General features: G+C 40.4%; 1 protein-coding gene and 1 long non-coding RNA gene across 4 annotated transcripts in view; both read left to right on the top strand.

The window, feature by feature from the left end:
* Positions 1–6,175, top strand: part of LOC102212694 (vang-like protein 2) — a 21,701-nt gene extending 15,526 nt beyond the window's left edge. For all 3 annotated transcript variants that reach the window (XM_005728969.1, XM_005728970.1, XM_013909827.1), the window contains exons 3-8: positions 409–532; positions 1,528–2,135; positions 3,355–3,488; positions 3,689–3,824; positions 3,944–4,187; positions 5,016–6,175. In XM_005728969.1, the coding sequence (XP_005729026.1) occupies positions 409–532; positions 1,528–2,135; positions 3,355–3,488; positions 3,689–3,824; positions 3,944–4,187; positions 5,016–5,276 (1,507 nt within the window). In that variant the 3' untranslated portion in view covers positions 5,277–6,175. The remainder of the gene's footprint in view (positions 1–408; positions 533–1,527; positions 2,136–3,354; positions 3,489–3,688; positions 3,825–3,943; positions 4,188–5,015) is intronic.
* Positions 6,176–8,354: 2,179 nt separating this feature from the next.
* On the top strand, positions 8,355–10,171 carry LOC102212505 (uncharacterized). The gene is made up of 5 exons (XR_311624.2): positions 8,355–8,495; positions 8,655–8,746; positions 9,095–9,133; positions 9,592–9,621; positions 9,850–10,171. It is a non-coding gene; the product is annotated as an uncharacterized LOC102212505 (long non-coding RNA).
* Positions 10,172–12,207: the final 2,036 nt, after the last annotated feature.

Genomic DNA, 12,207 nt, shown 5'->3' with positions numbered 1-12,207 from the left:
CCTTGTGTGTGTGTGTGTGTGTGTGTGTGTGTGTGTGTGTGTGTATATTTGAGTTCGTGTGGATTAGCACAAAAGTCTAAAATAAATTGTTTTCTTAAGCCACTAAAGATGTTTGTTGTATAATGATTCCAGCCTGGAAAAATAACAGTTAAAAAACCCTTTAAAAGCCCAAAATTACCATGACATTCATGCCCACGATGAGTGTATGTAAACTTCTGACCACAACTGTGTGTTCTTCTATCACAAAGATTCACCACAGCAACTTTGACAGACAATCTGCTAAGACGATAAATAAAAATTGGATAACTAATAGCAGATTGTGTCATGGTGTAACATCATCACATCATTCGATGCGTCTGTGACTAATGTAGCCCTTTATGATATGATGCATAATTTCTTTGTCTTCAGGGATCGGCGGGACCGTCACCGCTCCAAGAGCCGAGACAGCAGCAGTCGTGGAGACAAATCGGTCACCATCCAAACACCCGGAGAGCCGCTTCTCGATGCAGAGTCGACCCGCGGAGATGACAGGGTCATTTGCAGTGTTTTCTGCTTTCTTTTTGTTCATGCATCGTCATCTTTGACCTCATTTATTCACCAGTCATTATTCTAATTAATGGTTAACATTGTGCATATCTTATCCCACCAATGTTTCTTAAATCTACAATTTGTTCAAAAAATGTTAGTGACTTTCGGTCCTTTAGCTGCATGTCACTAACTTTGTCAAAGTTAATAGGCTCAGATTACCCTGGAGCTGTACATGCTAAAATATTATGTTTAATTAAAGTCAAACACTCAGCTGAACTACAAATAGTCCTTTAAACCAAAACTTTGACCTCTCTACATTATTCAGGTCAAAAAGCTGTTGCTGAATTTCCCATCAGTTTTCCTTTGTTATCCATTCAAAGTGGTCTCTCAGATTCTTTCAACAGCTCAAGTGTGTTTTCTTAGAGCTGTTAATCATATCGTTTCAGTCCTTTTCTGCCTCGTCAGTTAGCGAGGAGAGAGCAGGTGCTGACTTTAAAATAATCCGACTTCACTATTTAAAGTGCAGAGACGTGCTTTCATTAAGGAGCCCGAGGGCACGTATTTGTTCTCAGATGAAGTGAAGAGTCATTCTTAAAATAGTAAAGGGCCACTTGCATTAAAGCTTAACCAACCTGCAATCGCTCTTGGGACAAAGATGTTCAGGGCTTGAGCCCTTAGCTTCTAATTTTAAGTTGAGGGCTTTTCAGCTGCTCAAAAAAGATTTTTAAAAAAACAAGAACTGTTCATTTGTGCTTACTCTGCCTTCCAACCAACCCTTTCATGTAAACATCTTGTGTTCATATATGTAGGATAAGCAGCTTCAGATTTTGTCTCACACCCTCCTTTTCTTAGGTATGGCTGAGCAACTCCTGTTCACACATACAATCCCAGCATTCTTAGCCTCTTGAAGAGCTGCAACTTAAGTCAAAGCTGGGGGTGAACTTAATATATTACTCAGCATAGAGATTAAAATGACTAATTGTTTTCTTTGTTGTGCAGGATGACAACTGGGGAGAGACCACCACTGTGGTCACTGGCACCTCAGAGCACAGCATCTCGAACGAGGACCTGACCCGCGTTACCAAAGATTTGGAGGAGTCAACTCCACTGGAGTGCAAGCGTTTTGTGGGTCCGGCGTTGGGAGGCTGCCTGAGCTTCTTTGCTCTGGTCACGCCATTAGCCTTCCTCATCCTGCCGCAGGTCTTGTGGCGTGACGCCCTCGAGCCTTGCGGCACGCCCTGCGAGGGCCTCTACGTCTCCCTGGCCTTCAAGCTCTTGGTCCTGCTCATCTCCTCCTGGGCTCTGTTCCTCCGCCCTCCCCGCGCCACCCTCCCGCGCTTTTTCGTCTTCCGCTGCCTCCTGATGGTGCTGGTGTTCCTGTTTGTGGCGTCGTACTGGTTGTTCTACGGCGTGCGTGTGTTGGAGCCCAGAGAACGGGACTATAGGGGGATTGTGGAGTATGCTGCCTCGCTGGTGGATGCTCTGCTCTTCATCCAGTACCTGGCTCTGGTGCTGCTGGAAGTCCGACACCTTCAGCCAGCCTTCTGCCTTAAGGTGGTGCGGAGCACAGATGGTGCCAGCAAGTTCTACAACGTGGGCCACCTCAGGTTTGTGACACCAGCCATGGCATTTAATTAATATCTTTACAGAATTGTTGTTTGTTACTTGGTTGCCTTCTAGTAACAAAATACGATAAACCTGCTGACAGGCAGAAGATTAACCTCATGAGTCCCAAACTCTTATTTGCAATGCACCACAGACAGGCCTGTGCTCAGCAGCATGAAGTATAAGCTGCAGAAAAGCTAAATGCTATGTCCTTATATGAGGATGCAGGGTCTCAGTTACTCTATGGAGTGATTTTTGCTGGTATGGATTGGGTCCTTTGTCTTTACAAAGGAAAGAGTCACTGCAAATCAATACAAAGTTGTCTTAAGTGGGTTTAAAATGTCTGAAAGTTGATACTTGGGTGTGTTCACGCTTGTATTTGAGAAGCTTTACAAGCTTTTTTTTCTCTGCCTGTGCTCTGAAACCACATCCTAGAGCGGGAAAAATGTATTTTTAAGTTGTCAAAATCAATCACACACAGATTGTTTTTTGGAAACAAACTGAAGGGGAAGTGTGCGTGCATGCATATCTCCATCTGGCCATTATTTTTTTTTAAACGTGAGCAGCATGCAGAGACATCACAGCTTAAATCTGATTTCATTTTTCCTTTTTTGATGATTCAAGGATGTAATCCATCCCCAGCAGTCACACCTACATCGTGTACACGGGCATTATTTTAAGTAACTTTAGTAAGATTTCAGTGAAATGTAAAAAAAGCGTGATACTGGCAGGGACTCCATGGTTTTGGTGATTCTGGTGGTCAAGAACTGTTTAATGGAAATATAATATACGCTCAATTATTCTGATTATCCCAATGGACTGGGTAAAAATGTGCATATATTTCTTAGCATATTGCATATATTTATTGTTGTTGAAACTAAGAAATGTTTCAACAACAATAAATCTATTAACTTTAAAGCGGAAGTGTCACAAAACCTAGGTAAATATTAAACTACACCAAAAAACAGTTTGGGGGATGTGAGGGGATGCATTTTACTTTGAAGTATTTTACTGTCCAAACATCAGTGTATCTTATTTTAAAGTAATAGTTGAGGTGTGACATTAAACGAGATCACCATCAAAGGCAGAAATGTGAGGGAGGTGCTGAGATATAGTTTACATTTACGTCTGTATTAACTGCAGCCTGTCCGTTGTGCAGTCAGCAGCTGTTGTTTGACCTGTACTTACTGTGACACTGACGACAGATACTCTGTGTTTTAGCATCCAGCGGGCAGCTGTCTGGGTTTTGGACCGTTATTACAGCGACTTCCCCGTCTATAACCCAGCTCTCCTCAACCTGCCCAAGTCCATCCTGTCCAAGAAGATGACAGGCTTCAAAGTTTACTCTCTGGATGGTAAATATAGTTTCGTCCTGGCTCTGACGTCTGTCTTTAATCCAGTAGTAAATCGTTTTTTCTTTAATTTTCGTTGCCGTTTGTTGGTCTACGTCAGAAGCAGGTGGCTTTACAGCAAGAACGGGAAACATAAAGAACTCCTTAAACTACCTGTCTGAGTTCTAATGTGCAGTCCAATACTCCCTCCTTCGGTCTTACAGAAAACACCACCAATAACTCCACAGGCCAGTCCCGGGCCATGATAGCAGCTGCTGCTAGACGGAGAGACAACTCCCACAACGAGTATTACTACGAGGAGGCCGAGATGGACCGAAGGATCCGCAAACGGAAGGCCAGGTCAGATACACTCCACGTTCCTCGTCGGCCTCGAGGGCCATTTATCACCCGCAGAACTTTTCGGTTTTTCATCTTTGATCTGTTGGGTATGTCACCACAGTTCTCTGTTACTCTAATAGGTTGGTGGTGGCGGTGGAAGAGGCCTTCACGCATATCAAGCGCCTCCAAGAGGAAGAGGCGACCTCATCTCCCAAACACCCCAGAGAGGTAATGGATCCTCGAGAGGCAGCCCAAGCCATCTTTGCCCCGATGGCCCGGGCCATGCAGAAGTACCTGAGAACCACACGGCAGCAGGCCTTCCACAGTATGGAGAGCATCCTCACACACCTTCAGTTCTGCATCACGCACAACATGACACCCAAGGTGAGTCGTCAATAGTTCCAATACAGCAAACAGCCTAATTGATATTAAAATATTTGTTTGTTTTGTTTTGTTTTTAAACATGTTTGAGTATTGATGGCTGTTTCTTAGCAGAATTTTCTACTAGAGAATCGAATACATCTCTAACTCAGAGGCGCCTAAGTCCCTGATGATAGCAGCCACTTGATACTGTTTTCAGTCTTGTCCTGTGTGTACAGATACTTTCTATTGATTATCAAAACCCTTCTATATTATTTACCATAAGGATGGTTTTTTTATTTATTTTTTTGCTATTTAAGCCCAAACAGTCCCTCATTGAGTGCAGATGTACCTACCTTTACTCCTGAATACTCTCTCTTTTTGGGACACTTTCTTTTATTTAAAAAACAAAACAGCTTCTATCAGTTGCTGTCTTATTCACAAGAGGTCAACACACTGGATCAATGTGCATATTTGATCTGGTATGGATGCTCCTTCCATCCCAACATGGCCCGTCCAAGGGATTTGTGCTTCCTTTCGGTCTCGAGAGGAGATGCCAGGGATCTAGTGTTAGCCAAATATGCTACCACTGGAGCCACTTTAATTAAATATAAAATAAATACAACACAATAAGGGGATCTTTGCCACTACAGAAAGGCAGAATTATTGTAGGATAGTATTTCTTTTACTTGTTTTAGTGGACAGTGTAGATCGATGAAATGATCTTCAAAGCCGCATCATTAGTGATGTAAATGTAGTTAAGTGCTTCATGAGTGTACTTGGGCACGGCACTTCAGCACTAAGACAACTGGTGTTTCCTTGGTGATTAAACGCCAACATCCTCCTTTTCAGGCTTTCCTGGAGCGTTACCTCACCGCCGGCCCCACCATGCAGTACCAGCAGCAGAACGGTAGGGGGCGCCAGTGGACTCTGGTGAGTGAGGAGCCGGTGACCTCAGCCCTGCGTCAGGGTTTGGTCTTCTCCCTGCGACGCCTGGACTTCTCCCTTGTTGTCACGGTGACTCCGCTCCCCTTCCTGCGGCTCGGGGAGGAGTTCATCGACCCAAAGAGCCACAAGTTCGTCATGAGGCTGCAGTCTGAGACCTCGGTGTAAAGGCGTCCAGTAAAACGTCTTCTTTTTCCTACACTTTCCTCTCCCCTCGTGCTAACTCCTCCTGGATCACTGATGCGGTGGGACATGCGGAGGCCATGTGGTCTATTCTCGCCCAATCATTTCCTCTCTCATCAACAAACAAACCATTCAGAGAGGAACATCTCTGCGGGCCTCATCCTTCCTGTTTTGTGATCATCACAGATGCTTTGCGTCAGACTGTGATCAGCTCAACGATTGTTCAAACCCTGGAAGTAAACAGATGCCTTGACCTTTTCTTTTCTTGACAATGTCTTTACGGCACACTGTAAAGTTCTTTCTTCCTCTAAACGGGGACTTTTCCTCCTTTTGCCTCTTCTTTTGCTGTAACCACTGGACTAGTTTACTGTGCTGACTCAACACGTAAACACCAGAGGAAGGGGATTACATCACATGTGTCACTTCCTCTTATTTGTGTCTTAAAATCAGTCCAACTGGATTTCAGCTCTGACTGCAACGCTGATGTACCACTGCCCTCTGGTCCCCTGTCAGTTGTTGTGTTTAACATAAGCAGGACTGTTGTTGTTGTTTTTTTACATATATATGTTAGAGGAGTGACTTTTTAACTTTCAGAATGTAGCATTTTGTGCAGTGAGTTAACATGTTCTCTCTTGTGGCCTTGAAGGGCCAGTATGTCCTTTTTTTAAAAATTTATGTGACTATTAAGCAAAATGGAAGTACATTCCTAACTCACTGCAACTCCAAACCGTATGTTCATGATTGTTTAAATATGCAGCTTTAGTTTATTTAACACTGGTACTTTTACTATTGATGTCACAGTTTTAGCAGGACGTGTTACAGAATAAAAATGACATTTTCACCTGGTATTAACTGAGATTCTGAACATCTGAACAGGATCTTAAAGTGTGAGCTTGACGATGTTCTGAATTTTTCATACTGTCAACAAATCCAGCAAAAAGACCAACAGTGCACTCGTCTCGAGTGTCATTACTTGGAATCTATTCATTGCTGCTACTTCCTAAGAACAACTCATACATGCATTATGCTGTTATTATTCTTTTTTTAACTCTATGTTTTTGGAAATGTTACTCATGCCTAAGTAGTAAGTGGATTTACTCAGTGCTATTTATAGCTGGTTACTTTTAGATAAAATTGAGTATTTTTGGCAGCAGGATGGCGTGAGTGGAAAAATAAATTGCACAGCAGTGGAAAAACTGGAGCCAGTAACAGGCCGATGCCACTCTTTACAGAGTAAAACATTTCTAATATCACATAATGGCTCATTTTCAGAATATTACTTAGATTCTTTAGTAAGTTATACTCGCGCTTTATGTTCTGTCTGCTAGTCGGTCTCTCCAATGGACAAACTAAAAACGTCTTGATATCAGCTCGTATCAGAGCAACGTGTATGCTGATACTGAAATATGTGTATTAGTGGATATTAACCTGATGTATTGGCTGTGCTTTAGAGAAAAAAAACACATCACGTAGTACATTGGTGTTCTGGGTGTAGTTTTTGAATAGACCAGTAAATTAAATCAGGGTCCCAGTACCCATACAAAGCATGTTTTCTTTTTACTTTTTCTTTTTTTTTGGGGGGGGGTGTTAATAATTGACTGGGGGTATTTTTGGTCTTTTTATGGCTTTTATTTGACAATATGAAAAACAAGAGTATTACCAGCCTCACTCTTTAATGCAAATGCAATCTGTGTGTCCGATATGTTGAAATGCTGGTAAAATCTTTGCATTTTAAGTGATAAAATCTGCAGCTTTTCTGTGACTGACTGGGGGGAAAAAAAGCATACTCTGTGCTAAATTCTAGTTAACTGTTTGTGCGACCATGTTTCAAGAGTTTCCTTAACAGATACTGACAGAGTTGCTGCATTATTGAGGGTATATTTAGATTCTGCGGAAGAAGTTCCGCCTGCACACTAACTCTAAGCCACCCTAATAATCAGATAACAGCATTTTGAGTCACTGTGTGCAGGCGCTCATCTGTCATAAAACTTCAGTCCATCGGAAAATGCCCTGATTATTAATATTGGAAGCGAAATAATACAGTGTATCGTTACAGTGTAATACCAGGTGTAAATGTAGTCAGTCTCACACTTCTTACACAATTAAATGAATTCAGATGTGGCAGCTGTAGTTTAACTATGAGCTGTCTTATTGTGGTTTAATGTTTGTTTGTTTTTTCTTACATGCATATCTACAAGAATCCCAAACCAGACATGTGATTGTAACTCCTCTCTGCAGCTCCTCTGCAGCAGTAGCTTATCACCGCCTAGCCTTGTGCCACGAGCTGAAACGGGCACAGTGAACATGCTGCCTATGACCTTTCCTCAGCCTTAGTTTCCAGATGTGCAGGAGCAGCAGACTCTGACTCCCCCACCCCTTCGTCTGCAGGTCCCGATACTTAACCCGATGTTTCCACCCCACATGCTGAGCCACAGAAACAGACAAAAGCAGGCTGACTGTTTTTGTCAAATGCGATTTTAAAAAGTCCTTCACATTTCTGAAAAATGAAACCAACAAACACCAGGTCCGATTTGTTCGATATTTCATCTGATTTTTGTAAAAAAACAAACAAAAAAAACAAACGAACAAAAGAATGCATGCAAAGATTTATTTTGGGCTCCAAATCCTTTTTATAATAAGTTGTTTTCTATCATTTTTACGGTGCCTAAGTTATGATGATGCAATTTTCAGAATGTAAAAAAAAAATTGTAGATCTGTGTTGTATTTTGTTTTTGGTAACTGTAGCTTGTATAGTGTGCTAGGCTTTTTCCATTATTAAACCATTTATTACTTACAAGTCTCCTTGTTTCTTAACTTGCAGCATGGGGAACTTTAGTCTGTAAAGTGAAACATGTGACTGAAGCTAAGAAGCAAAAGGAGCTGAGACTTCTCTTTTTAATGTGGTTGAAGAAAATTAATATCTGCATTTGATCATTTTGGTTTGCTTTAATAAGAATTTGTTTGCCGATTTGGGCCTTTGGACGTGAACAATTTTCACCAGTTTTTCACAAGACTTTTAGAGGAACTTCTGTCAAGTTGGGGGATGGCAGTGTGGTAGGCGTGTGGTTTCATAGCTTCAAAACGGACAGAGAGCCACTGACTTCCTGTTCGCTGCTTCTCATCTCTGTGAGTATAAGACATCTCGCTGACAGCCTACAAGGGGAAAAACAAAGCAGATCAACCATCTTATCTTCAGCCCACCTGGTAAGAGCACTCATTGCTCTCTTTTTGATCCTGCTCTAGTAGGAGTACTTTTGAGATACCTGTGGCATTGAAAAGGGATGACACGGAGTTAGTGTCTCTTAACATCTTTCTTCTGGCTGTGTCGAGGATCGCGACTAAGTGTGTGTTATGTGTGTACAGACAGCATTGAAGGCATGGATATATGTTTTATCCTGGATGGTATTCTCATCCTATATGGCATCATCCTCACCGTGCTGTACTGCAGACTGAGGGTAAGGCAAACAGGAACCACACACACAGATCGCCATGATGGACTGTAGAAAGTGTACAGCTGTTACTTCTTCCTTCTAGACAGTGCGTGAAGGAAATGCACTTTAATGCAGCAGTTTGTTTAAAGTTGCTCTTTATGTTAGGCTGGAAAAAGTATAGCAACTCTTATAAAACTTCCCCAATTTCTTTAGATAACTTTTTAAAAACTTGTGGTTCCTTGTAATAGTGTACGAGCATTCTTTTGAGTCAATTATCTCGAATCATTTTACATCCTCTTCAACATTTCACATGATTAATAAACTACAATGGGAGTCACCCAATCACATGCTTTCTTATTTCTTTTTTGACAGATGCATCCATCCAGCAGCTCATCTGGCAGTTACCCAGAGGTAAAATGAAATCTGTGTTATTGCGTAAAATTATAAAGAAATGGGGAATTTAATCTAAACACAAGTGTGTATAGAAAAGGGGTTTTTTTAGTGTGTCAAAGCTGTTTTTTCTCTGTAACATCATAGTTCAGCTTAAACACCAACCCTTTTTTATAATTTCCTGTAAGCAAGCTGACCACCGACCTATATTATTTATACTCTATGTATGTCGTCACAGTTTCCATCAGTGTTTTTTTCGCACCAAGTAACAGTGTCAGATCCCACTTCCTGTAAAAAGGGTCTAGATTTGCACATTACTCGTATCTCAAAATCTTAGAGTAAATGAAAAAAAAAAAAGAGACTGCCAAATGCCAGTCAGTACCCGAAGAAGCATCCAGTTATTTCACGTGTCCAACACTTAGTTGAAAGAATTGCCCCTGAACGCACTCTTGATCATGTCTTTATTTCCATTCACACAGAAACAACCCGCTGGGGGAGGCATCTATGCGGTGAGACTTCTCATTCTAATGCTTAAAAACATATTTAAAATGGCACATGACGGAAAAGTGACAGCACATTGCACAGTAGATGTTTTTCTTTTTTATTCATCTCGCTGGTTGTCACAAAATCGCACTTAAGAGTCAGTGCAGGAAATGAACAGTGTCGTTTTAGAGCAGCTTTCACATCAAGTTTGTGCCACTTCACAGTATGTGTGTCTGTCTGCTTGCATCCTGCAGGGTCTGACCACCCAAAGTACTGACACCTACGAGACCATCAGACTGGACAAAAAGCCCATTGTCTGAAACAACACAGATTTGGTTCAATGAGGATGCTGTTCACAAAAACACAGTGTTACACCTGTTGAAGCTTTATACTGTATAATACGTTGTGTTGTCTTGTAGCGGGCCGGGGCATAGACTTCCTATATGCACATTTTTCACATTTACTTTGTAAAAAATGCTTCCTGTATTCTTGAACTTTATAGTGTGCATGCATGAGATGTAAAATTACTAAATAATTTAACTGTTTACTAATAAAAGCTGTGTCGATGAGTTTAAACTGTGTGACTCTTTGTGTCTCACAGCTGCTCATGCTGAAGTTACAAAGAAAAGAGAAGTTTGAGGTTTCTGTTCAAGTCTTCCCTTTTTTTATTTGATCTGTCTGGACTAGAACTTCGAGCCGTGTAAACAGAGCTTAACTTCACTAACCGACCTTTAGGAAAAGCTTTATAATCCCATTGCTTTAATCTGTCATTGCTTTAGTTTAATTCTAGCTGATCGATGCTTTGTGTCAGAAAATTCTGATGACTATAAATACTGGTTTCTTAAAAGCTTCTTTTAATGTCTTTAAGAGGCTTTATTTTTAAAGATCTGACTAACAGGTGAAAACACAAAGAAGCTCAGTTTGCAGATGACGTCAAAGAGGTTTATGATGAGAACTGAGAAGTTGGAACCAAATTGTCAATAATGAAACAATTGTTTCTGCATTTCTTCCTTTCTTAATAAAGACTTTATGATTACTGGTTAAAGTCAGGCAACACTTTTAGGGTTTTTAGACTAGTTGCAAAACCAAATGTAACACAGTGACTGATGCAGAAAGATTTTTATTTTTTAATATTGGCCTTTTCCTACTTTGGAAACATCTTATTTCTTTGTGTTAGTTTTTCATAATAGATGTCACCTTTCCATTTCTGAACCAACTATTATATATTGGCATTGCTCATAACTCAAAATGTTTCAAAGAAACTCAACGTATGATGGTATTTCACAAGTAATCCAAATTATGCAAAAAGTCAGTATTTTACAATTTTGATCCTTTTTTTTAATAACTTGTGCTAATCTCTGAGGCCCAGCTTCAGTGATTCATCTTTATCACAGTTTGTATAGCAGAAAATTAACTGATGATACTAAAAATGTCCTCAAAGACCAACTTCTTCCAAAAGCCCTGAAAGTTTTTTGTATGATAAAGCACCACATTAAGAACCAAATGTGATAATTAAGTTGTACAGAGATCAGCAAATTAACACTTTGGATCCTATCCCCTGATCTTAAGCCAATCAAGAATCTACTGCCAGGATGTAAATGGCAGGTGGACAAGCAGGACCCCACAAATTGTCATCAGCTTTGAGCAATGCTACAGCAGGAATGGATCGCCATCAATCTTTGGGCCAAAAGCTGATATCCAGCATGCCACAAAACTGTAGAAGTTACATTAACTAAAATAAAAGCATGCACAAAATGAACAAAAAACCTAAATAAAAATGTAGGTGTATGAAACAAAACTACTCAACTTCTTTCTTCCTTAAAAAAATATTAGAACACATGTCACACAAATACTTTAGAAAACTGTCAAAAAGGTTTAACTACACTCTTACTTTTTAGGAATTAAAAAAAAATCATGTTTTTGTACCCAAATTAGAGCTGGAACACTAAACTGGCACACTACACTGACAAATCAGTATAATTTGGCATCCTAATAGCGCAAACCATAACGTGCTTTACAGTTTTTGACAACAATAACAATATTTTAAAATTTAAAAATATGATTTTGATTTTTTTTAAGTATAAATTAGAAAATAATTGTAATTAAAAAAAAAAAGTATGTTACATTTTTTGTAACATCCTCTCTGTTGATTGCAGACGCAGGTAAGACCAGATAATACCACCAACAGAAAATCCTGATATGTGACTGTTCTGTTTAGGTGTCTAGATCTCACAGATAAATGTAACAGCTGCAACAAAGGACGTTTAAAATCTCTTTATTTGTCTCACCTGCCTTTGACATGGAAATATAACTGGAAATGCATTCAAAACAGACTAACAGGAGGCTGTACTTACCGGCTGTGTGCAGTTTTCCCCGAGGCTCCTCGCAATGACAGGACAAACTTGCTCACACTGAAGCGTCACACAAGCATTCTGCTGTTACAACATACCTGCCCCCAGCATTATCTCGTGAATCAAAGGAAGAAGTAAACATCTATGTTTGTGATTCCCACGGCTCAATGAGCATATTTTTTCCTTTTAATATGGGGGTCCCCCCCCCTTTGTACTGCTACGTTTTTTATAGTCTGCAAAATGATAGATGCGTCTTTAAAA

This window comes from Pundamilia nyererei, unplaced genomic scaffold (assembly GCF_000239375.1).
Source record: "Pundamilia nyererei isolate P.nyererei 1_Seehausen unplaced genomic scaffold, PunNye1.0 scaffold00031, whole genome shotgun sequence".
NCBI lineage: Eukaryota > Metazoa > Chordata > Actinopteri > Cichliformes > Cichlidae > Pundamilia > Pundamilia nyererei.
This window is presented reverse-complemented; position numbering and strand designations above follow the sequence as displayed.